General features: G+C 39.7%; 1 protein-coding gene across 1 annotated transcript in view; it reads left to right on the forward strand.

Annotated features, from left to right (window-relative positions):
* The window catches only part of ST8SIA1 (ST8 alpha-N-acetyl-neuraminide alpha-2,8-sialyltransferase 1), a 171,277-nt gene that overhangs the window by 105,993 nt on the left and 37,973 nt on the right, over nt 1-27,311 (forward strand). The window contains exons 3-4 of the mRNA XM_068972055.1: nt 6,452-6,561; nt 14,712-14,804. Coding sequence (XP_068828156.1) covers nt 6,452-6,561; nt 14,712-14,804 — 203 coding nt within the window. The remainder of the gene's footprint in view (nt 1-6,451; nt 6,562-14,711; nt 14,805-27,311) is intronic.

Raw genomic sequence — 27,311 nt, forward strand, 5'->3', positions numbered from 1 at the left:
CCTAAATGTTCATCAAAAGACAGTGGATAAAGAAGATGGAATACTGCTCAGCCATAAAAAAAAAAGAATGAAATAATACAATCTGCAGCAATATGGATGGACCTAGAGATAATCATATTAAGTGAAGTAAGTCAAAGAACAAATATATGATATTGCTTATACGTGGAGTCTCAAATATGACACAAGTGAGCTTAATCTACGAAACAGAAACAGACTCACAGATATGAGAACAGATTTGTGGTTGCCAAGGGGAAGGGGGAATGGGGAAGGAATGAGGTAGGAGTTTGGGATTAGCAGATGCAAACTATTATACACAGTATGGATAAAGAACAAAATCCAACTGTATAGCATGAGATATTCAATATCTTGTGATAGACCATAAGGAAAAAGAATATAAGTAAAGAATGTGTATATATGTGTAACTGAATCACGTTGCTGTACAGCAGATGTTAACATTGTAAATCAACTGTATTTCAATAAAATATTTTTTAAAAATAAATAAAATAATATATCCATTATGATGTTAAGAAAATGCCACTGTTTAGGTCAGACACTGTTTAAAGTAGATTGGATGCTCAACGGAACTTTTCAGATTAAATATAAATAATTAGCTTATTGAGCAAGTTGTTGATCATCTCATCTATTCTTAATTTGTGTGTAGAGCAGGGAGCAAAAAAAAAATATGGTTTTGGTACTTGGAATGATTCATACAAATATGTGCATTTAAAAACTCATTGACTGGGCTCCCTGGTGATCCAGTAGTTGAGTCCACCTTGCAATGCAGGGGACACCGGTTCAATCCTTGGTCCAGGAAGATCCCACATGCTGCAGGACAGGTATGCCTGTGCAGCACAGCTGCTGAGCCCGTGCTCTAGAGCCCAGGAGCCACAACTACTGAGCTCATGTGCTGTAACTGCTGAAACCTCTGCATGCTGGAGCCGTGCTCTGCAACAAGAGAAGCCACTGCAATGAGAAGCTGGTGCACTGCAACTAGAGAGTAGTCCCTGCTCTCCAAAACTAGAGAAAACTCATGCACAGCAGCAAAGACCCAGCACAGCCAAAAGCAAAAATAATACATAAATAAGATAAATAATTATATATTTAAAAAAACCTCTTTGGTCAAAGTAGTAGATACACCCTCAAAGGGCCAATGATAAAAAGTGCTTTGATTAAAATCTATATAAAACCTTTGAAATTGAAAGCCTTTCACACATGTATTACAACTACATGTAATAGTAGTGGTCCAGCAATGTAATGATAATTTTTCTCCAGTTTTAGTGTTTAGTAATGTACTAATCTCATTTATATAGGATTTCAGAGTTTTCTGATAATTTTCAACACCTCAGTTCATTTTTAGTTTGCATAATCATACTGAGAGACAGATGGGATGGTTATTATCATGCCTGACTTCCAGTGAAGCACTGAGAGTTTGAGGGGCCTGGCAAACCATAACCTGAATCCAGATGGTTAATATAATATAGTCATTAAGAAGATGGCCATTAACAGATGGAAGAGTGAAGGTGAAAAATCCTGGACAAAGATCTATAAGGTGAATTGGTGGTCATGCAATATTTTGAGCCCATGGCTGTAATCAATTTGCCTAATCCAGTCTTTCCTTTAGAGTAGTATTTTTAAGGTTAAAAATACAACATGAGGCGTGTTGTAGCATAATACTATGTTCTCAGATCTAGTACATATTTTCTTACATGGATGCAAAGAGATACTTTTGAAAAGAAAGAATGAAGTTAGTACCTTAATAAAAATACTCCTTAACAGAATTGTAGTCTTTATGTGGAAATGGATTATCCAAAACATTACCCGTTCTTTCTATGTGGAGGCATATGTGCTAAGTTGCTTCAGTTGTGTCTGACTCTTTGTGACCCTATGAACTGTAGCCCACCAGGTTCCTCTGTCCATGGGATTCTCCAGGCAAGAATACGGGAGCAGGTTGCCATGCCCTCCTCCAGGGGATCTTCCCAACCCAGGGATTGAAACCACATCTCTTTTAGTTTCCTGCGTTGGCAGGTGGGTTCTTTACCACCAGCACCAACTGGGAAGCCCCCCTTTCTGTGTAATAAACACCAAATGGAGAACATCTTGTTCACACATCACTCTAATAAGCATTGATCATTGCCAAGTTGAGATATTCTTCGTCTTAAATAGAATAATGATAGTATTATCTCAATTAGTTAAAAACATTTCACAGTATTTTCCCTATTAAGTTTTTCCTTTTTGAACTTTGGTGAGCTGTTCTGTTTGCTGCTGCCAATGCCCTGAAGAGTGCACTCAGGGCACTGGAGAAACAGTTATTGAAATGAAATTGCTGTGTGAGGGCCAGTATTGACCAAATGAAGAGGAAGTAAACAAATATTACCACCTCCAACTCATAAATGGCTTCCTCCTCAACTAGGCTTCGGTTCAAAGTCTTTGAAAAGTATATACATTTATATACATATATACATTCAGAAGGGGCTTCCCTGATAGTTCAGACGATAAAGTGTTTGCCTGCAATGCAGGAGACCTGGGTTCAATCCCTGAGTCGGGAAGATCCCCTGGAGAAGGAAATGACAACCCCACTCCAGTATTCTTGCTTGGAAAATCTGATGGACAGAGGAGCCTAGTAGGTTACCATCCATGGGGTCACAAAGAGTCAGACACAACTAAGTGGCTTTACTTTATACTTACAGAAAGGTTACATATGTATGTATGTGTGTTCAGTCTTGTCCGCCTCATTTGCAACCCTGCAGACTGTAGCCCACCAGGCTCCTCTGTCCATGGGATTTCCCAGGCAAAATGGAGTGGGTGGCCATTTCCTCCTCCAGGGGATCTTCTCGATCCAGGAGTCAGACCGACATCTCTTGAGTCTCTTGCGTTGGCAGGCAGATTCTTTATCACTAGTGTCACCCCAAATAGGTAAACACCGTAGAAAATAGGTACATTTTCTGCCATAAAATCTTCTATGTTAAGATAGATTTTGAAAATCACTCTTTTACCGTGTATTCCCCCAAACTCATGGAACCTGAGTATTCTGTGGTTTAACAAGTCAGTAGACCTTGCTAAGAGAAGGAAAAAGGTGAAAGGAGAGGGGGAAGGATAATGGGGGACCCACCATGCTAGTAGCTTGGTGAAATGCTTTACCTCTGTCGTTTCACGTAATCCTATGCAGCATGTTCCCTCTTTAGAGACAGAAAGTGAAATGTCAAGGGGTCCCACAATCTGGAAGTTAGGAGGTAGTGTTTGTACCCAGGTTTATGCTGTTACTACTGCTTTCCAGATTTGCATGTTCTGTGCCCAGATTCTTGTTCAGAAAACTGAGATTGCCAGTCGATCTGGTCCAGGGACTTTTCCTTAACAACGGGGGTGGGGCGGCAGTCGGAAAGTGGGGCTTAAGTTGGCTTTTACAAAGCAAACTAAATATTAGTTGAGCATGAGTGAAACCACACTTTCCAAATAAACTATATACAAATAGTTGCAAATATCCACGTATTACTCACTGTACTCAGACCAGGCTTCCATCCTCACTTCTGAACCAGATCTGTCCTGGTCAAGGTTACCATTGACCTCTGTGTTCAAAATCCCTTGGCAATTTTCAGCTCTTATTTTATATAATCTATCAATAGCATTTGCTGCAGTTTTCTCCTGTTCTTCTTGAGTATCTTTAGATACTTAAAAAAAAAAAAAAGAAAAAACTTCCCAGACACGTTACTTTCTTGTTTTTCCCTCCCATTCCATTGGCCACTCCTCCATCTCTTTTACCTATTTCTTCTCAGTCTCCTAACTTCTTTCTTGGAGCATCCGGAGATTCAGGTCTAAGACTTCCTCTCTTTTCTGTCTAAACTCGCTCACCAGGTAGTCCTCTGGTTTTAAATACCAACTGTATGCTTATCACCCCCAGCTTTCTATCTTCAGGAGAAATCAGTTCCCTGACTGTATTCTCATATATTCAACTGCTTATTTGACATCACCACTTAAATGGCTGATGGAGATTTCATATTTTACGTACTTAAAAGTGAACTTCAAATCATCTCACCCAAACTTGCTTCTCTGTTATTGTCCATGTCACGGTAAATGGCAAGTCCATCTTTACAGCTGTCTGAGCGCCGACCTTGGCATTGTTCTTGATTCTTCTCTTATGCTATTTTCATTGCAACTCCAATCAGCTGTTCCTCCAAAACATCTCCAGAATCTGCTTTCTTCCGGCCATCCCCGCTGCTCTGACTCTAGCCCAGGCCACCATAATCTCTAGCCTGTCATTTCAGGAGACTGGTCTCTCTTTCTGTGCATGACATCTTGCAGCCTATTCACCCAGCAGCAGAGTGATTGTTCTAGAATATGACAGAATGCCACTCCTTTGCTCACCCTACCTTGACTTGATTCTCATCTAAGAATAAAACTTAGAGTCTTTACAGTATCCTCCAAAGCCCATAGAATTTGTTCCCCAACCTTCCTACCAGCTAAGTCTCCGATCCCTTCTCCTCTGTCCCTTGCTTACTCATCTCCAGACACAATGACCTCTTTCTCTTCATTTAAAACCCAGGAGTGTCCCTCTTCCATGTCTGCCCCAGCGACTCCCCCAGGTGCCTGAAAGGCTCACTACCCCCTCACCTTTGGGGATTTGCTTTCATATCTCCTGACCACCCTAGTTCAATGGCAGGTTTTCTTAAAAAGTATTTCCTGATTTTCTCATGCCAGTGATTTCTTTCTCTCCACCATATGATATTTTGTTTATTTTATTCATTTGTCTTTATCATCTATTTCCCACTAGAATCTGACCTCCTTGTAAACAGGGATTATTATGTCCTGGTCACCCAGGACAGTGCTTGGAACATAGTATGCACTCAGTAAATATTTGTGGAATAAAAGGGCAGTTAACTTGAGCATAAATACTTTCATCTACATCTAGCAAATTACAGATCTTACTTGTGTATTTCTAGTATTGATTCAAATCTTCCTCCCAGGAGTGACTGAGAAAAATGCCATGTATCATCCTGGCTCATCAAGGAGAGTTGAAGTGCAGCCCTTTTCCTGACCCTCCTTCTCTGTATCCTGCTCTGGAGGTCACTGGACAGTCTCCGGAAAGTCTTTCCATCTGCAGGCATATGCTTAGACACTGCAGTTTCAGTGCTGTATCTTCATCACCTTTATTGTCAGAGCTCTGGCTGTTCCTTTTACAAATTAGAAATCAAGGAAGTTAAATTTCCTTCTTGGGCTTTGCTGAGTGCCCCTCAGCTCCCAGTGACTATGTACACTCCTGGAATTTCATTTTTCTGCTTTAATTATTTATACCTATGTGCATATGGTCATATAATCATTTATTCTTTTGGTGTAATCCATATGATGCCCTCAGATTCATCCACAATGATGACTTAATGTGGGCATGGTTGTTTTATACAGATGTAAGGTCTTCCGCCAGAGACTGCCAGCCACTGTGCCTGGTTTCAGCAAGCAGGAAATGCTATGCTGGTGGTTCTTGCTGACCCAGCTAAAAAAGACTGCATGTCGCATTTCACTTCCAGGGGCTGTTGCTGGGTTTTGATAGTCCCTGGTACTATAAATAGCACTCCAGGGAACATTCAGGTACATGGGACATTTTCTTTGCAGTCCAGGTCAATGTCTGCAGAAAGTCACATGCTGCCTGGTTAGACACAAGTCACTTGCCCCTGAGTTGCTCCTAAGTTCTAAACAGACCCAGAGTGTGCATTTGCTCATAAACACTACACTCGCTCTCAGCATACTTCTTCACCTGTGCTGATGCTGCTCTCCCTGCCTGCAAAATCCTACTCATCCTTAAAGATTCATCTCAAGTAAGAAAGCTCTCCCTGAGTCGGCTTCACAGATGTGTCTTCTCGTCCCTCTCTGGCTTCTCCACAGCATGTGAAATATTCCTGTTGTACAGCAAGGTCACCTTCACAATACTGTCTGTTACATAAGCTTATATATTCACACTCTCCTCACATCCCAAACTGTGAATCCTGAGACCTGTGACTTTGCTGTCTTTGTGTTTATCCCCAACAGTTAGCATAGGAAACGCTCAGCAACATTTGCTGAGTGAATGACTGATTGTATGAACGAATGAAAGTGCATATAAATAGGGGAGTAGAATTCATTTGAGTTTGTTCCCAGCTTAACGCCTTTGAAAAGAATCCAGTGTCTAGTGGGGATTTTTCCATTTTCCTTAGCAGTTACTCCCTATTATATGCATGGCCAGTTTGATACCCAAAATGTGGTTGTATTGAAATCCACTTCAGGGAGTTAAAAAAGAAATGTTTCTATTTCAAAGGAATGGGCTAGTTTGCTCCTTGCAGGCTTCCTGGCATCTTTCTTTCTATGCACTCTTTTCACTCTGCCCAGTCTTCAATCAAATTCTCTGGCAGGGTCTGCTGTAAACAATGATTTGGTGAGCGGTTGTATGTTCTCTGCAGTGAAAACCCGCCTTGTTTTCTGTTGCTAGGCAACCCCATTCCAGCTGCCCTTGAAGAAATGCGCGGTGGTGGGAAATGGTGGGATTCTGAAGAAGAGTGGCTGTGGCCGTCAAATAGATGAAGCAGATTTTGTCATGCGGTAAGAGAGAGCTCCCACAGCGCGGCCTCCGCCTTCTCTCCTCTCCCTCACCCCTCCCGCCAGCCCTGGGGCCTTTGGAGACCAGTCACTGGTGATTAATCAGCTGTAGCTTCTCTTCAACTTCCGTCCAAGTTCACATACAAGTGAGTTGAGGAGAGGGCCAGGGGAACCAGGGAATGGGCCCCAAAAAAGCACAAAGAAAAGAAACGCTCAGAGGTCAAGGGGAGATACCCAAAGTGGAAACACTCATTTTAGATGATACAGTTGGGTGACTCCAACTTTAAAACTTGTCCTTAAGACGAATTCTCAATGAGTAAACGATTTCATGAGTTCGTTCCATTCTGCACATTTTGCTGCTTTGTTTTTCTCGAAAGCATTTGGAAGTAGTGAGTGGAATTCGAAGAGGCAGTGGATCTGTGCAGGACTAGGGGAACTGGAAGGAAGGAGGGGGAATACGTTTTGAGCAAGGCGGCAGCTTAGTAAGGGGACTGAGTGGAGTGGTGACATGATGTCGCTTGTGCTGGAGAACAGGAAGTTCCTGCAGGGGTGTGTAAAGGGACTGCTAGGACACACCCAGCCGAGGATAGAGACCGTGACACTGAAATGGTGCCAACCTGCACCATGGGGGGGTTTTGACCAGAAGGAAAGGCAGTGAGTGATTAGATGGACACAGGCTTAGGATTGTCCGGGGGAGAGGCGAGAAGGGTGAGGAGGGACAGCATGGCTGGAGAGCGCGTGAAGGACACACTGTGGAATCTGAGCCGGAAGGAAGTTGGCCCTGAGAGGCATGGAGAAAGGAAGGGGTGCAATGGGGCCATATGACAGGGCCATTCAGAGCTGAGGGAGTGGAAGTGGGAAAGATAAAAGAAGATGGAAAAATGAGAGTTAGTGTCAAAGAATGGCCCGCTGGAGCATGCGACTTCTTAGGAATCTGATGTCACCTTCTCTGGGATGAGCAGATACGTTGTAGACAAAGAGGACACTTGTTACTGAAGAAATGTAGGAGCTTGGAGGCTACTCTGGGGAGGGTCTTACACGATGGCCCCAAAGTCTCCTTGAAGTGGGAATAAGTGAGGCACTGAGGCTTTGTGTTGATCCCTCAGCTGTGTCTGACTGTGGCCTGCCAGACTCCTCTGCCCATGGACTTCTTTAGGCAAGAATAGTGGAGTGGGTTGCCACTTCCTTCTCCAGAGGGTCATCTCGACCCAGGGATCGAACCTGGGTCTCCTGCATTGCAGGCAGATTCTTTACCTTCTGAGAAGGCTCTGGGGCCAGGACGACTGACTCCTCAAGCAACACAGGGGGCAGAAAGCTGAAGTGGGGTGGAGGTTGGGGTTTTGTGTTCATTTTTAAGGGTAATAAGGATGAATAAATAATGGTCTAAAGTGACAAAACAAACAAAACATAGGTAGCTGAGGAAACACTTAGCCACCTCTGGGCTCTAAGCTAAGCGGAGTAGGGGAGAGTAAAGGTTGTCTGAGAGTGTTTCAAGGAAGCCATTTCAAGGGGAGGGTCAGGTTCCTTCTGAGAGAGCAAGGGTTGGGCTCCTCAGAGGACTTCATCTCACTGGTGAAGCCTGTGGCAGAGGGGGAATCCTTTTCTCTCTTTCCTTTATGGAGGTGCCCTGCCCTAGTTTTTCCAGTGTGAGAATGTGTTTTCCTCTCCACTGTAATGATTAATTTTGCAATAAAAATAGAAGACAAGAAAGATAATGAAAATAGAAGAGAGGAGAAGAAAAAAATGTAGTTCTCTTAATTCAGGTTAACATCTGCTTAGTGAGTACCTGATCTGTATTGGGTCTTCACTGGGGTTGGAAATGGTATTTTGGACAGTTCCATCATGGACTTAGAATCTGGAGCTGTGTCATTGCCGAGGTCAGGGTGGCTCAGAGGTAAACGATGAGTGAGTGTGGTCCTTCTGTGGGGAAAGGGTGTCTGGATGGAGCCCTCTGTCCATTCCACTCTGGGCACAGGCCAGCCTTTCCAAGCTCTGATGTGGGAAGGATACCAAGGCTCCACAGGGTTGTGAGCCATGGATTGAGCATGGTGAGATGGTAGCTATAGAAGCGGAGACGATCACCTGGAGAGCAGAGTGGAGGAGGAGAGCAGAGGCACTCCCTCCATGACACTGGTGTTAGGCGGGGTCTGAGGGCAAAGAAAACTCAGAATAAGGACCAGCCCTTGACACAGACTGACTCTGTGACCCAGAGCACACTATGGTACATTTGCTGCAGCTCAGCTTTCTGATAATCTTGCAGAGGTGGCTGCAGACAATTCCCTAAGCCTTTCCATTGTGGAAACTCTGATTATGTGATAATGTGACTATCACACAACTGTAACACATTCACGTAGTCTAGTTTGATTTTTCATATTGCTCTCGAGTATAAGTTGACTTTCTTTTTCCAGAAACTATGTAAGGAAGAAGCGGAAATATTATATTCACAGATTCAGGAAAGTTAAGTGATTTTAAGATGTCTGAGTACAATGTAGAAGGAGACAGTATAATAAATGTGTTTTCTTAAATTATTCCTGAGCACACATGTGTGTATCACCACATTTAGGAAGATGGATCTTTTTTAAACTTAATGTGCAGAAAATCAGTATTAAGCATCTTATGGGGTTATCCATATTTATTTATTACAAATACAAAAGACTACATTTGCACTGTATACAATCAATGTTGATATATTCACATTCAAAATTAATAAGTGCCTGTGATTAGGATGCACAGCACAGGATTAAATAATGTTCATGGGATGTTCATGGGATGATGAGAGAGGTGAGGATTGAAAAGAATTCAAAGACAGCAGCGTCAAGACTAGAGGTACGTGTGCATGTGCCTTTGATTCAATTTCAAGAATGGTGCCGTTGTCCTAACACATTTGAATCTTTAAAAAGCTTTATTTATAGTTCATGGCAAATAGATGGGGACACAATGGAAACAGTGACAGACTTTATTATTTTGGTCTCCAAAATCACTGCAGATGGTGACTGTAGCAGTGAAATTAAAAGACACTTGCTCCTTGGAAGAAAAGCTATGACCAACCTAGACAGCATATTAAAAAGCAGAGGCATTACTTTGCCAACAAAGATCCATCTAGTCAAAGCTGTGGTTTTTCCAGTAGTCATGTATGGATGTGAGAATTGGACTATAAAGAAAGCTGAGCACTGAAGAATTGATGCTTTTGAACTGTGGTGTTGGAGAGGACTCTTGAGAGTCCCTTGGACTGCAAGGAGATCCAACCAGTCCATCCTAAAGGAGATCAGTCCTGAATACTCATTGGAAGGACTGATGCTAAAGCTGAAGCTCCACTACTTCAGCCGCCTGATGGGAAGAACTGACTTATTGGAAAGATCCTGATGCTGGGAAAGATTGAGGGCAGGAGGAGAAGGGGACAACAGAGGATGAGATGGTTGTTTGACATCACCAACTCGATGGACATGAGTTTGAGTAAGCTCCGGGAGTTGGTGATGGACAGGGAAGCCTGGCGTGCTCAATCCGTGAGGTCACAAAGAGTTGGACACGACTGAGTGACAAACTGAATTGATAGTTTATGGGGCTTCCCCAGTGGCTTGGCAGGAAAGAATCCTCTTGCGATGCAGGAGATGTGGCAGACATGGGTTTAATCCCTGGGTCAGGAAGATCCTCTGGAGAAGGAAATGGCAATCCCCTCCAGTATTCTTGCCTGGAAAGTCCCAAAGACAGAGGAGCCTGGTAGGCTACGGTCCATGTGGTTGCAAAGAATCAGACACAACTCAGCGCGCGCACGCACACACACACACACACACACACACACACACACACACAAAGAATTTATAATATGGGAGTAATTAAATGTTGATTAATTGTAAATTATTCTTATTTGATCACTTATGGATCTATTTATACATGGTTGATTAATACACATTTTGGGGGCATCTTGTAAAAGTTGAGGTAATAGCATATGTTCAAAATGAAACATTTAGTGAATATGATTAGAAACATGTATGTCTGATCCTAGACTATAGGGTACATGGACCGTTATAGTGAAAGACGAGATCCCAAAATAGCCTTACCTATGTACAATGGTGCATTACAGTTCAAGATGTTTTCCAGAACTGTAACAATGCCATAATTTCCTTTGCTTGGACATTTTCAAACACATCTTCTAATGCTAAAATATACCTTCCCATATTTCAAAATAAACATTTGCTCTGTAACCAAAAGTGACACTTAAAAAAATAATATTGTTAAATATCATTTATCTTGAAGTTCTGAAAGACAGAGGTAACAGTGATTATATCCTGGCGAGAAATTGGGTGGCTTCAGGAGTGAAGACAATATAATTTTGGTGCCTGTGAATTATACTCAATTATATGTGTTTTATGTACAGAAGTATACATATAATTTAAAAAGGAATTTTTAAATGTATTCTATTTCATTCTACCCAAATCCCACCCATCTCCACTCCCCACTTCAAAGAATTTTCATTTGTCGTCAGTTCTGTGGCCACATCCTCTATGATCCCAGGCACAGTTACTAAGATGCTTCAGCCAGTAATATCCGTTCATTGTGCCAATAAGCAATAAAGCAAAGTTTGAAACAATTTTACACAATTATGCCTTATAAGAAACAATTTGACTGTATTAAATGTGCCTTTTATGTAAATCTGTGTAATTATCAATTTAGGAGTTGAGCTAAAATTACAGTGTGCTTTTTTTTCCCTGAGAGCTGCAGGGAAGTATCACAAGCATTCGTACTTGAAGAGAAAGTTTACCCAGAAGAACAGTTATTTATACCAGAGTACAATGGCATTATTTTCCAGAAATGAATGTATAAAATATTATCCTTATTGTTTTAAACATTTCACTATGTTGCAGAATTTGGCATTTAGTCTCTGGAAGTGTATTTCTGAGGTTTTGCTTTGTAATAGGAGGTGTCTGTATAGTCAAAGGTGTGATTTTTCCAGTAGTCATGTACGAATGTGAAAGTTGGACCATAAAGAAGACTGAGCACTAAAGAGTTGATGGTTTCAAACTATGGTGTTGGAGAAGACTCCTGAGAGTCCCTTGGACAGCAGAGAGATCAAACTAGTCAATCCTAAAGGAAATCAACCCTGAATATTCATTGGAAGGATGGATGCTGAAGCTCCAATAGTTTGGCCACCTGATGCAAAGACCTGACTGATTGGAAAAGACCCTGATGCTGGACAAGATTGAAGGCGGGGAAGGGGATGACGGAGGATGAGATGGCTGGATGGCATCACCGACTCAACAGATATGAGTGTGAGCAACCTCTGAGAGATGGTGAAAGACAGGGAAGCCTGGTGTGCTGTAGTCCACGGGGTCACAAAGAGTCTGACATGACTGAGCGACTGGACAACAAAGGAGGTATGAAGGGATCCAGACATATAAGCCACGGATCAACCTACAAGGAACACACAGAAAAACAAAGTTGTTATTCATGAACACCAACATTTACTGATGACAGAATAGGTTGACTGCACTTTCTAGCAATAGAGTTTACAGTTTTAATATAGTGAGATTGATTCTCAAATGTTATGAAGGGCCATCAAGATCGAAGGAGAAGTGATAAATTAGGAGTTTGGAATTAACATACACACTACTATATATAAAATAGTTAACTAAGAAGGACCTACTGTATAGCACAGGGAATTATACTCAATATTCTGTCATAACCTAAGAATTTGAGAAAGAATGGAAATATGTTAGTATATATGTATAACTGATTCACTTTGCTGTAAACACTTGAAATTAACAGAACATTGTGAATCAACTATATTCCAATAAAAACTAAAGAAACTAAGTAAATATATTCATCCAAGAAAAGAGAGGAAAAGGTGCTCGTGTTCTAGCCTGTGTTTTATCCTGGGAGTCCTGTTCATCTTGGCAGAGGTCAGTTGAATCCCAAGGTCAGCACCATGGTTAGATGAGCCTGGCCACTATGAGTAAGCTCATTCCCCAGCACAGCCCGCAGAAACCGCATGGATGTGATGGGACCGTTGGACTGTGGATGCCTCAAGTGGGCGCTGAGACTCGGCTTCCCCCAGGCTTCTCACAATGCCCACTGTGTTTGTTTTCAATGGGCACTCAGCAAAAGTCACCAACTGGCTGACTCATTGCTCTGTGGGGAGCTGTCAGAAGAATCAGGGTCTTATTACCAAAGAGCAGATGAAAGGAAGATTCCAAATCAAGTGAGACAAATTTCTACCTTAGATGCCCTGATGTGGTGGGAGTCACAGGGGCAAACACAAGAAAGCATCAAGGAACTTGTGCTAATCAGCTGAGTCGATTCTCAGACAACCACATATCCTGGAGGAAATTTGTCCGGGAAATTTTAATAGTTGGGAAATGGCTGAGGCCTTGATATTTGTAAGATCTCTAACAATAAGTAAATGACGCTTTACTTTGCTGAAATAATACAAAGTTAGAGATGCTCTGGTGGTTGGAGTCAACTTAGAGATATGGCCGGAGAGGAGAAATCAGGACTCAGTAATGAAAGAAAAATCCAGTGGAAGCTATAGACTCTTTTGGGGTGGTCATAAATAATAAATATGTATTTAGTTATATTTATATCTCATTGGAAAAGACTCATGCTGGGAGGGATTGGGGGCAGGAGGAGAAGGGGACGACCGAGGATGAGATGGCTGGATGGCATCACGGACTTGATGGACGTGAGTCTGAGTGAACTCCTGGAGATGGTGATGGACAGGGAGGCCTGGCGTGCTGCGATTCATGGGGTCGCAAAGAGTCGGACTCGACTGAGCGACTGAACTGAACTGAGCTGAACTGATATGATCATGGCAACCCACTCCAGTATTTTGGGGGCTTCCCTGGTGGCTCAGTGATAAAGAATCTGCCTGCCTATAGTGCAGGAAACTCGAGTTCCATCCTTGGGTTGGGAAGATACCCTGGAGGAGGTAATGGCTACACACTCCAGTATTGTTGTCTAGAGAATTTCATGGATGGAAGAGCCTGGCAGGCTATAGCTCATGGGGTTGCAAAGAGTCAGACATGACCGAATGACTAACTGAGTTACCAAGATATGATATTTCTGATATGGGATATTTTTGAGCTTTTGCTATGTGTGAGGCTTCAAGGTAGGGACTTTTTAATACATTTCTTACTTTAATCCTTACACACAGCTTATTGGAGAGGAAAAGTCATTATCTTCATTTTGTAATGGGGAAACTGAGGCAGATGTCATAACGTGGGTAACAGCCCACTTGTAGAAAGCCATGAGATTGGATTTGCAGTTGCAGCATTTTCCATTGTAAGCATTCATAAGACATTGCAGTCAAGGAGAGCACCCAGGGCAGGGTGGTGTGTGTGGGAGGGAGGAGGGGCTATTTCTGTCACCTGTACTCTTTCCCTTCTCTAAACTGGGATGGTGGAGAATCACTGCATTTTTTTTTGGATGACAAAACATTTTCACTGGAAGTCAACCATACGTTGGTCATGCATGCACTGATTTAGGTGGCAGTGTTTGCCTCAAATGTACTCTTATAATTTAGAATTTGGGAAAAGAATGAAGAACACAAGTGAATACAGTTCTTCTGTTTCTCTTGAGGCTTGTTGGTATCCACAGAGAGGACTATAGGTCCTGTATCTTCTAGGACAGGGATCCCCAACCTCTGGGATCTAATGTCTCATGACCTGAGGTAAAGCTGATGTAATAATAATAGAAATAAAGTGCACAAAGTGTAATGCACTTGAACCATCTTGAGACCATCCCTCCCACCCAGTTTGTGAGAAAGTTGTCTTCCATGAAAATCAGTCCCTGGAGCCGAAAAGGTTGGGGACCACTGCCCAGGGGCCACACCCCGCAAATGCTCGTTTCAAGTCTAACACACCCTGACTTATCACCTCAAAAATATTTTGAATGGAATAAATTCACTCTAGTTGTATCTCTTTCCTTTAGTAGATCCCTTACCTCTCTCGCTGACATTTTCTTTCTTCTAACACAGAAATAGTTTTTATGACAACATTCTGAAGATGCTGTAATAGCCCTCTAACATCTATTAAAAGGAAGAGGTGACAAAACATTTATTTGTGAATTGAGCTAGACTTGGTAAATTCCTATTTGCCATGATGGTTGACTTATTTTAAAAGTATGTAAATCATTCTGAAGTGCTTGTTTTGTTTTTCTAGATGCAATCTTCCTCCTTTGTCAAGTGAATACACTAAGGATGTTGGATCCAAAAGTCATTTAGTGACAGCTAACCCCAGCATAATTCGACAAAGGTAAGAATTTATGACTTCTGCTTGTGAGGAATTAGAAAGAAGGCCTTCAGGGTATTTAACATCTTAAAAACAGTGAACATAAATTAGTTTGGGAAACAAAGACAAAAACCATCTGGACAGGCAGGAAGGATGAAGGACGGAATTGTAAATAAACTAGGCAGGATTAAGGGAATCCAAACACTGTTTCATGCTTCCTCTGGGTTTCTGTTTTTTGCCTTTAGAGATGGTAAAAAATAACATGCGAATCCACTGTTTTTGCTCCAAGAACTAATAGTATATCATGTTTACTCATTACTACTACTTTCCAACTTGTTTGCTTCAGTCCCAACTTATTGATTGGCATTGATTGGTGAACTGAAATCAGATCAGTTTTATTAAATACAAAGAAATGACCACTTTGCGGCATCTGCATGCATGAAAATAGCAATATTGTGGGAGTGTACAGGAATGTGTGATTATATGATATTACAGTATAGTACATCACGTGATATCCAGTCAGATTTGGGGAAGAGATGGGAAATTCCTGCTCTAGTATCAATTCCAGAAATCTTGGCAGCTGCTGTGGAAGCTTTTGGGGGTCAGTCTCTATCTGATGAAGCCCAGTGGTGAGCTGTGAGCTGTTTTTCCAAGGACTGCCCACATGGAGAAACTTGATCTCTGTGAAAAGAAGACTTGAGCATCACCTTTACGCTGTCTCATGTACACCAGCAATTAAGGGTAAAATATCCAGACAGTCTGGGTGCAGGCACTTGTCACCTAAGGAAGTCTTATCCAAGTGGATAGCACTTGTGTGTCACTTGATAAACAATGCTGTGCTCCTTCCTTTGGTTCTGAAGTAAGTATTCTCATAAAATAGATGTTCAGAAACACAACCAAACAACTTTTAATTTGACAGATACCATGAAATTACACTTCCAAAATGTACCATTTACTTCCTCTTCGATAATGCATCAGACTGCCTGTTTTTCAGTATTGAAAACATTATGTGCTGTTCATCTTTTAAATTTTTGTTGGTTTGTTGAGTTTAAAATGATACATTATTTTTTACTTAATATGCGTTGTTTTCTGAATACAAGAAAGCTGAGTGGGTGTTGACTCTGTATTTTTTATTCTGTATATTACCTGTATTTTTTGGTAATTTTGTGCTTTTCTTTTTAAAAACTATTTTCCTGTTGATTTATAGGAACGTTTTATATTATGTATGTAGCAAATATTAATGTTTTCTTCTAACCTGACACATATTATTTAACTTATGTTCTGTCAGAATTCAACATTTCTATACAGTGAAATTTATTAGTCTTTTCCTTTAAAAATATTTTCTGTAGACAGTCTTCCTTACCACATCTGCTTTGGAAATGACGTGTTAAATAAGGCTTTTAAGGGTTTCACTGGTGGCTCAGCTGGTAAAGAATCTGCCTGCAATGCAGCTGACCCTGGTTCGATTATCCTAGTATTTTTTAATTTATTAATTATTGCTAATATTTTAGTGCATTTATAGTTTCATTTTTTCATTAAGAAATTTAATCCATTTGAATATCTTTATTTTATAACAATGATCTTAATTTTCTCCACAAAAATATATCATCATTATAAGAAATTAAAAGAGAAAAATAAGAAAAAGATGGTAACAAAAAATTTACCCCAAACCTCACCATTTGTAGATAACTATAATTAACATGAGGTGAACTTTTTTCAGATATTTCTTATATTCTTCAGAACTTTTGAGTGTACTGTTTCATTATCTTCTGGTACTCAAAGTTGCCAGTCAGAAACCTAATAGAAATTTATTCATTTGTTGTTTGAGGGAAATCTTTCTTTACCTCCTCCACTAAAGTTTTTATACATTTCTTTTTATCATTGAAATTCAGAAAGTTTATCTTTTCAGAAATTTTATCTTAGAATGGGCCTTTTTTCATTAATGTTGCTTGGCACATTAACGGAGTTCCTTTGAGCTGGAAGACGTGGGATGTAGTGGTTGGGATGTAGCGGTTAGGAGTCTGTCCACTGAAGCTTGATGACTCAGGTTCCACTTCCCTCTCACCCACTCACAGCTCTGTGAGCCTGACTGAGTTACTTAACACTTTCTCCTTCAGTTTTCTCATCTATAAAGCAAGGATAATAATTCTTACATAATAGATATAATGAATTAAACTATGTATATATATATATATATATATGGTAAATATGTGAGTATATCTGTGTTGATATATTATAATTATATATGCTTATTTATGCCTGCTATATGTAAGCAATATATAAATGCTAGTTACCATTAGTATTGTTTTTCATGTTTGTGAGCATTCTTTCAGATGCCTGATAGTTTCTTCTTCTCTATTATGTTTGCTCTTTCTTTCTAGTCCTCCTATTAGGTGGATATTAGAACTTCCAGGCATACTACCATTATTTGTAACTCTTTCCTTGTACTGTGTCGCTTTGTGTGTGCATACGTGTGTGTGTGTGTGTGTGTGTGTGTGTGTGTGTGTGTGTGTATGTCCCAAGTATTTTAGTTGGGTTCATTCTGCTCTGTAGTCTACTACTTCCATTTTTTAATTGTGATTGTTTTCCATGAGCCAAATTATTTTTCCATAGCATTTTTTATGGCTATAGTGTCCTCTTAGGTATCATCAAGACAAGTTTTGTGTTTTTGTTCTTTCTATATGCAGATTATTCCTCCTATGTTTTTGGACTTAATGCTACACGGGTGATTTGACATTTTCTAAAATTTGTACTTTAATTTTCTGTTCGTTTTTATATGGGAAGCCTTTTGGCTGTTGGGGTATATAGATGTATTATTTTCATAATAAATAGTTGGTTTTAAAAATGTCACTGAAAACCAAAAGTGCCAGTCAAATTTATGAGTTGGTAACTTAACTGAATGACCCAAAATTAGTGCTCTGTATTATTTTTAGTGTGATTTGTTTGTTGACATAGCTAATGTTGCATAGCAAGGAATTAGTAAGAGTAAGAAAATGAAACATTTCTCTTTTATAGTTTAGCTACTTACCCTCACTCAGTCTTGGTTTTTTGTGGTTATTTTATTTTTGAGGGGAATGGGAGGTCTGATCAGGAAAATATTAGAAAATCACCAGTGATGATGGTGATGTCTCTTTAATTCAATTAAGTGGATTGAGGTTCTGGGAAAATTGAGAAGGATTCATATCAGATACAAGAGAATGAGCAAAAGATCATGAGAATACTTGCAGAATTACTTCTCTTTGCTTATTTAAATTTTTAAAAATAATTTCAGATTCACAAGAAGTTGTAAAACAGACAAACAAAAAATATGTAGGCAAGTCCTTTGTACTCCTCAACCAGTTTACCCCAGTGGTAGTGTCTTGTATAACCACAGTATAATACTTTAACTCTCATTTTGAGTAGGAAATAAAATCACTTTTAAGAACAAATAAATGTTCTTATGAAGGATAATGAAACATTCAGTACGTTACATTGAAGGATAAAAGATTCTGTTTTTCTACCTAAATATGTGGAATTGGTGATAAGATTTTAAAAGCATGTGAAAAAGAGTATTTATCTAGAACAAGACTTAGAGCAAGATGAGAGATTGAGATGGTGATTTTGAGAAATGTTTTAACTACAGCAGGAGAAAGCAAACTATTTCTTTCCTTTAACCATAATAATTAAGTGTTTAAAAGGAAAAAATTTGATATAAAAAATTAATACCAGGCAAGCAAGAGTCGTTATGATTAATCTCAGGTCAACATTTAGTCAGTGTTTTGGCATGCCAGGTTCTGTGTTCTTTATGTGCTTTGCCTCATTTAATCCTCAGAATAATCCTAATAAGGAAGTATTTTAATGTGTGCTTTTACAGAAAACAAGATGTAGACTTTGTCATCTGCTCATGTGCACAGCTGCTACTCATCAGTCTGGGACCTCACCCAGACTTGTCTCAATCCAAAGTCACTCTTAACCAGTGACCATTGCACACCTGATCTTTCCAGATGGGCCATATATTGCACAAGGAGACAATTGAGTTTTCACAAGTGATGTCATTTTGGAAAAGGGAGTGAAAGTTTTTCACTTAACAAAATGTATTCAATGTTGCAAGGTTTTTGAAGACAAAATCAAAATGCATACAGCAGTTCCATTTTGTGAAATAAGGAAAAACATACCACTTACAATAATATTAGAGAACTTTATATACTTAACAACTAGCCAATAGGCATTCCTTGATGGTCCAGTGGCTGGGAGTTGGCACTTTCACTGTCGGTGCCCGAGTTCAATCCCTTCTCAGGGAGCTAAGATCCTATATGCCGCAACTAAGAGTTTGCATGCTGCAACTAAAGATCCTGCATGCCACAACCAAGACGGAAGATCCCCCATGACCCAGCTAAGACCCAGCACAGCCAAATAAATAAATACATATTTTTTAGGAATAGAAATTTTCACTCAGTAAGAAGGAGTTCTGCTATAGCCTTTGTCAGGATATCTTGTTTAACATACATTCTCATTTTTAAAAAACATCTTTATTGAGGCACAGTTGATATACCCCCAAAACTGCATATGTTTATTGTGTACAATTTGATGAGTCTAGCATATGCAAACACCCGTGATACTATCACCATCATTAAGGTAATAAACATAGACATCACCTCTTAAAATTTTTTTTTTGAGTGTGGTATAAAAATAAGAATACTTAATGTGAAATCTGTTCTGTTAACAAATTGTTGTTCAGTGGGTAGAAAGTGAACTCCTTTTGACAGCACCCAGAATGCAAGGATTAGTTAAGGTGTCTGGGACACAGATTAGGAGAGGCTCTGCAGTTGTAGTCACCCTCTGTATTGCACCTTCATGGCCTAGGAGAAGTGAGGGTGTTCTAATGTGGCAGCAGAGTCTGTTGGATTTTTAGACCCGTTGCTGTCATTGTCTTCTTTCCTTTGCTGGGTCTTGCAGGTAGAGGCAGTAAGGATCTCTTCATGAATTTACTCTTCATTAACATATACCAGCTCTAACCCGTTGGTCTGCAAACATTTTCGTTCCAATACTCTTTAAAAGAACTAAGGGAGGTTCTAGAGGGAGGGTGCATTACATATATCTATGGTTGATTTATGTTGATATATAGCAGAAACAGCATTAATACAGCATTAATATTGCAAAGCTATTATCCTCCAACTAAAAATAAATAAGTTTTTAAAAATATAATTTTTAAAATCCGACATTATTTCCTTCATCTTTTAAAAGTTACCTAATATTTTTGGCATAAAGTTAACTTGTTGCCAAGTATGTACTTTTAGTGCATGGTGCATTGTGCATATTTAAATATATGCTTACAAAATCTCAGAAGTGTGGATTTAACTTTTTGTATGCTACATGTCCTCAAAGCAAAGCCAAAGCTCTTTGTCAAATTGATTCATTAAGTTGAGTTGGCTTTCTGTCAGAAAAAACACTGACTGCCTTCTATTCAGTTAAGTGTTAACATATAACACTTATATGGTTATATGTTAACCTTGTATGGTTGTGTATAACCTTATATGCTTACAAGGTTAGCATATAACCTCACTTCTGAATTCTAATTATTCAACATATAAATAAGGTATAGAAATTGCCAAGGATTGTCCCCCAGATAAAATAAGGCTCAGCCTTTTTCTATTTCTTATAAAGATCTTTTTGCCTTTTCTCAGAGTACACTCTTTCAGAAGCTATGTACCTTACAAATATTTCTTTCCTAGGTGACCAGATGGTGTTTGCACTCTGGGGGGAATGCATCATTATAATATTTGGGATAATAGGAGGTATGTCTCTCTTTTGTGAAGTGGAAAAGGGAAAATTATGAAAGTGGAGTTTGGAAAATAGTTGTTTAGACCCATCAGATTAGTCTTGAGTAAATGTTTGCAAAAAACATGTATGTAGAGGTTGAGGATTTGAAAATTCATGGGGGCAAGGGGGTGTTAATGTGGGAGCTTCACAGGAACAGAGTTGCTGAGGTGCTCATTCAACAAATATAGTTTGAAATCTACTCTGGGACAGAATATACAGAGTTGAAGAAGATGGACAGCTTATACCCTGAAGTTACTCCCAATTAAGAGATATTCTGTGGTCTAAGTGTCCATAAGGGGTGAAAGGGGATCTCTGAACACCTTTTGAAGTTTATTTTAAAAATTTATGTGTATGTATTATATATTATTTATCAGATTTTTCAAGGTTTCCATTACTCTTAATCGGTTTAAAATTCACTGGCCTAAACTAAGTCATTCTATCCTAACATGATATAAAAAGGAGAGATTATAGTTCTCAAAGCTTGTTTTTCAGTTTCTGAATAGAATTGAAAACTCAGCCATTTTGCCCATAACAGAAGGTCAATACATATTTGGGCCAGTGATGGTTAAACAAATAAAAACTGGAACTTAATTGATTGCTTTATTATGATATTAAGAATTCACTTTTGAACTTTGAGACTTCAACTTGGGAAGTTATTGTTTGCAGCGACAAAAAAGAGCAGCGATTTTCTGTGTGTGTGTTTCCATGTAGGCATATTAGAGACAGTAGTATCAGGGTGAACAGCTTGGGGTCAATAATTGTTTATCTTTGCTTTTGAGATCTCAGCAAATATATATGGGCTTCCCTGGTGGCTCAATGGTAAAAAAAAATGGTAAAAAAAATCTCCTGCCTGCCAATGCAGGAGATGCAGGTTTGATCCCTGGGCCAGGAAGATCCCTTGGAGAAGAGAATGACAACCCACTCCAGTATTCTTGCCTGGAGAATCCCGTGGACAGAGGAGTCTGGAGGGCTACAGTCCATGGGATCCAATGGTTATCACCTCTAATTTTACTCAAAGCAGTTGGGATTATGGAGATATTATCTGGGAGAACAATTATTTGTTTTATTGATGTACTTTTAAAAAATAATTTGAGCTTTGAGGAAAATGACTTGGGTCCAAAAAAGGTTATAGCAACTTCTGTTTAATATTTTATATGACTCATGCCCCAGACTGTGTTCCTAAAACGTCCTCATCTCTTCTGCCAGCTCACTTCTTTTTCTTTTTCTCTCCAAACTTAGAACAACTTATCAGTTTGCACCAAGTTTTGGCAGTCACTGATAGCCATTCTGTCTTAACATCTGCCATGATGTAAGGGAATTTAAAAGACAGATGCTAGAACTGGAATAGACAGAACAAACAGAAGACAGAGAAGAAATCCCTTCAAAAGGGTGTAGATCTGTATGGAGTTTCAAACAGATATAGCTCTTAAGAAAACATTAAAATTAGCAATATTAAGAGTCCTCAGAGATTAAAAAAAATAAATAAAAATTGTGGATAAACATGCCTGAGAACTTACTGAAATTTTCAGATGCAGTATATTACTAAGTATGAAATTCTTATAGAAAAAAAACGTGAATCAAAAGTCAATAGTAAAACATGAAAATTACATAGAGAGCTTTAAAAAAACCAAATAAGAATTTTAGAAGTGAAAATACAATTGTAGAGATGAACAGACATCAGATTAGACATACCTGAAGAGAGTATCAGTGAACTGGGAGATAGAGCAGTTAATTTGCTAGATAGGAGATATGCTAGAAAATATGCTAGATTTGCTAGAAAATACGAAGATAAGACAAAGAAACTTGGATGATGGAATAGAAGTTGCTCAGTCATGTCCGACTCTTTGGGACCCCATGGACTGCAGCCTGACAGGCTCCTCCATCCCTGGGATTTTCCAGGCAAGCTTACTGTAGTGGGTTGCCATTTCCTTTTCCAGGGTATCTTCCTGACCCAGGGATTGAACCCCGGTCTCCTGCATTGTAGGCAGACTCTACCGTCTAAGCCGCCAGGAAGGATGGAATGAGAAGACTAAAATGCACTCTTTATTTAAATGGAATTGTGGAATTTTAAAATAGAGATGCAATGCAAGAGACCAGAATTCAATCCCTGGGTCAGGAAGATCCCCTGGAGAAGCGAGTGACTATCCATTCCAGTATTCTTGTGTGGAAAATTCCATGGACAGAAGAGTCTGGCTGTCTACAGTCATGGGGTCTCAAAGAGTTGGACATGACTAAGCAACTAACACTTTCACTACTTTCGATGGCTGAGACATCTTCAGAATTAAAGAATAATATACTCCGTAACAAGCAAGGTATCAAACATGAGTGAAATTAAAATTAAAAATGCAATTCAGTAAAATTGAACTAAAGATAATAAGAAGCTTTTAAAAACAGCTAGGGGAAAAAGGACATTCTCTGCAAAAGAATGATCATTAGACTAAAAACAGACTTCTTCCAACAGTCAATGGAAGTCAGAAGACACTGGGACAAGATCTTCCAAGTGCTGAGAGAAGGACGCTATCAACATAGGAGTGTGTACAGATTATCTTTCAAATAATATAAAACATTTTCTAGAAAAACAGTAAAATTCGTTATCATCAGCGGACCTTCACTGAAAGAAATTCGAAAGATTGTATCTCAGGAAGAAGGAATGTTACTTCAAAAGGAAAATTTGAGATGCAAAGAAGTTGGTAAACATATAAACAGATCTAAACAAACCTCACCTGCATGAAGTAATAATTATGTGTTATCGTTACATATGATATATAGAAGCCACAGATATGGAGAGCCTACTTTAAGGGATGTGAGCATCCATGGACTGGGTCCTGGAACCAAGTCCTCGCATATACCAAGGGATGACTGTACTGGAAAATAGCATCACTTAAATTGAGAAGGAGAGACTGAAGTTTTTTAAAGCTCTTGTTTCAGTTTTTGTTGTTCAATAGCAAGTCATTCTCCATGGCTTAAACAACAGTGGTTTTATTGTCTTTCACAGTTTCTGTGGGTCAGGAATTCAGGAAGGACCAGGCTCGGGAGATCTGATGCATCCAATCAACTTCAGCGGGTGGCTGGAGTTGAAATGGAGTAGAATTGGAGCAGCTGGGGTAGGCTGGGCATCTCTCTTTCTCCTTGTGGTCTCAGGAACCTCTCTGTGGTCACTCACAGCATGCTAGCTCAGGACAGTTGGACTGTTTGTATGGTAGCTGGCTTCCACCAAAGCTGGTATCCAGAGAGAATATGGCAGGCAGAAGTCATGGCGTTCTTATGACCTCACACTGGAATGACATACAGGTCAGTTCCGTCACACTTTTGTAGGTTGAGGCAACCGCAAAGACCCACCCAGGGTTGAGGGGAGAGAGTCCTGGCACAGATCCTCCTGATATTAGGAGAAGTGTCAAAGTCACATTGTTAAAACAATATGACTTCCTTCGTCGTCCCGTGGTTAGGGGTCTGTCTGCCAAAGCAGGGCATGCTCAGGTCTGGTAGGATCCCACATTCTGCATGGAGCAACTCAGACCTTGTGCTGCACCTACTGAGCCTGTCCTCTAGAGCCTATGCTCCTGAACAAGAGAAACCGCTGCAATGAGAAACTCACGCACTGCAGCTAGAGAAAACCCATGTGTGGCAACAAAGACCCAGTGCAGCACCTCCCCCTACAAAAAGAATATGTATGCTGCTGTGCTTAGCCACTCAGTCATGTCTGACTCTCTGTGACCCCATGACTGTAGCCTTCCAAGCTCCTCTGTCCATGGGGATTCTCCAGGCAAGAATACTAGAGTGGGTTGCCATGGCCTCCTCCTGGGGATGTTCCCAACTCAAGGATCGAACTCTGGTATCCTGCATTGCAGGCAGATTCTTTATCAGCTGAGCCACAAGGGAATCCTGTGTATGCTAGGTCATCTTTGGACAACATAATCTGCTACTGTCTGCCTTATGTCACAACAATTCATATCCCTCGACCGTTCAGAGTAAACTTAACTCCTCCATGAAGACTACCAAGACTGACTTCAACACAGCATCAATTTCAAGTCCCAGGATCTCCAAAGAGTTAAAAAAAAAGGAGCAGCAACAACAGAAACCCAAAAAAGAATAACTTGAAAACAAAAGTACAATAAGGGGATGCAAAAAGCTAAAATCGATTCTCTAAAAAGTTGACAAAAATTACTTAAAAGAGACATTTTATCACTTTTCTACAAATCTATCCTAAAAACAAAGAGAAAAATCTCTAGTGTGTGCAAGCACACATATCATGTTGTAAGTAATTTGAAAACAGTTGCACTCTTTAGCTATCCAAAAATATAGCAGTGGTTTTGTAACTTGTGTCCATGTTGATGGAATATTATGCAGTGATGTTATGGAATAATGTTCATGAATAATTTTAGCAAATTGTAAAATGCTTATTTAAGTGAAAAATAAATATATAATTGCATGGGCTTCAATTATATAAAATTACATGCTTAAGGAGATAAATCAACATTTTATAATAGGAAAAAATCATTAAAAAGCAAGCCTAGTTATTTTACATTATCTCCTAATATTAACTCATTTTGATGATATAGTAGCTCCTTCAGCAATAGAGGAGCAAGCAATAGAATGAAGCCCGATTGTGTGTGTGTGTGTGTGTGTGTGTGTTCCTGCTTTTCCAGATCTAAGTGGGATTGGCTTGATCCCCAAATCTTATATACCAAATTCAGAAAGTTAGAATGTTCTGTGCATCATTTTGGGAACATTGTACCAGGAGCAGTAGAAGTGAGCCTGGCAGCAAGAACCCAGCTCCTGACATGGAGCAGTTATCACATTAATGTCCATTTGTTCCTTCCCTTTCTCTTTCCCTCTTGTTATTGTTGTTCAGTCGCTAAGTCGTGTCCAACTTTTCGTAACCCCATGGACTGCAGCATTCTTTCCATCTATGAAGTTCTGATCCTCAGAATTAAGTAGCTGGTCAGATCAAATGTAACTGTAAAAAGAACAATTAGTACTTAATTAGTAAATAAATATTGAAATAGCCTAAATTCTCATGATACTTTCATGCAGGTCCATTGAGAGTATGTTACACTACAGTGAGAAAGCTTAAGGGGTTGACCCAGCAGGGTTACTAAGTTTATATTTACTTGCAACACATTGAATTATAAGAACGTGCCTCTGTAAGTTTTTATTACTAAATTGCTTTAATTTGTATAGTAGAACTTTTAGAAAATAAGAGATCTATTCTTTGATTGACCCTATAAATTGTGATATGCATTTTAACTTAAATGATATCTGGATATGCTCTCATATCCAGATCTCTGTGTGACTCACACCTGCACACACAACCACAGCCCATGAGGACAGGCATCTTAAGGATCAGAGTAATGATGTAAATTATTGACGCAGGAAGAATGTACACTTGTGAGAGAGAGAACATGTTTGATAAACATGATCCCTGGTGGCTCAGACGGTAAAGAATCCACCTGCAATGCAGGAGACACAATCCCTGGGTTGGGAAGATCCTCTGAAGAAGGGAATGGCAACCCACTCCAGGATTCTTGCCTGAAGAATTCCATGGACAGAGGAGCCTGGTGGGGCTATAGTCCATGGGGTCACAGACAATTGGATACAACTGAGCTACTAACGTGCATGTGTGCACGTGCACACACACACATGCACAGACTGCAAGTACTAATAAAGGGAAGGGCAAAAAGAAGGGATTACACACAAGATAAAATAATTGATCAGAGGAGTCCAATTTTATATTGTACCATCAGTGAAACTGAGCTGCCTTTTACAGTCTCTGGTGACCAGTTAGAAGCTGAGGCAGAGCTGACACTCCCTAAGTAGGGTTTGTGCATTGTGGGTCCTGCACATGTTAAGATTGGTTGACATTTAAAATATAACCAAAATGTTGGAATATCTGTTGTGTAAAAAGGAAGGCATGGAAACAGCAATGAGTTGCCAATTTGATTTATAAACAAGTTATTTCAGAGAAATGCTGAAAGCAACTCTATATTTTCTTGTAAGGCTGCAAAATAAAGCAAAGGAAGAAAATACCCATGAGTAGATGCAGCTGTATTATAAATAGTTACCAAGATGGGGCAAAATGATTGTCTCCGTATCAAATGTCAAACAGTGCAAAGTGAAAATAGGAAAAATTGCTGGTTCCTGTCTGTGTTGCCTGTGTGTGGTCAGTTGTTTCCCACTCTTTGCGACCCTATGGACTGTAGCTGCCAGGCTCCCCAGTTTCTTAGAATGGATGAGAGAAATGTCTAAGTGAGGAAGAGGCTAGTGGCAACTTCTGTGGTGGTCCAGTGGTTAAGACTCCACGCTGCCAATGCAGCGGGTACAGGTTTGATCCCTGATCAGGGAGCTAAGATCCCACCTGCTGTGTGCCTAAAAGATTAAAAAAAAAAAAGAGGCTAGTGCAGGGCTATCTGTAGCACTGGTGTAAAATCACTGAGTTGTACTTTCATTGCAGTATTCTTTGTTTCGTGTATTATTGTTAAATAATATAACAACATCTCAGATCTGATGAAATATGATTTCTTTTATATAAATAATACTTGCTAATTACTGAGAAATAAAAATGATTAGTAGAAGGAAAGAATAAATGGAGGAAGAGTGACCCATACCAGAAAGAAACATTAACCATTGCATAACGATTAGGTATATAGGACTGACCCATGGAGAGGCTGTAAGACAAGTATTAGCGTTATCCTGATTTTTCAATGACAGGCAAGTGAAGAGATTGGCTTCAAT

The sequence above is a fragment of the Capricornis sumatraensis genome, chromosome 4, assembly GCF_032405125.1.
Source record: "Capricornis sumatraensis isolate serow.1 chromosome 4, serow.2, whole genome shotgun sequence".
NCBI lineage: Eukaryota > Metazoa > Chordata > Mammalia > Artiodactyla > Bovidae > Capricornis > Capricornis sumatraensis.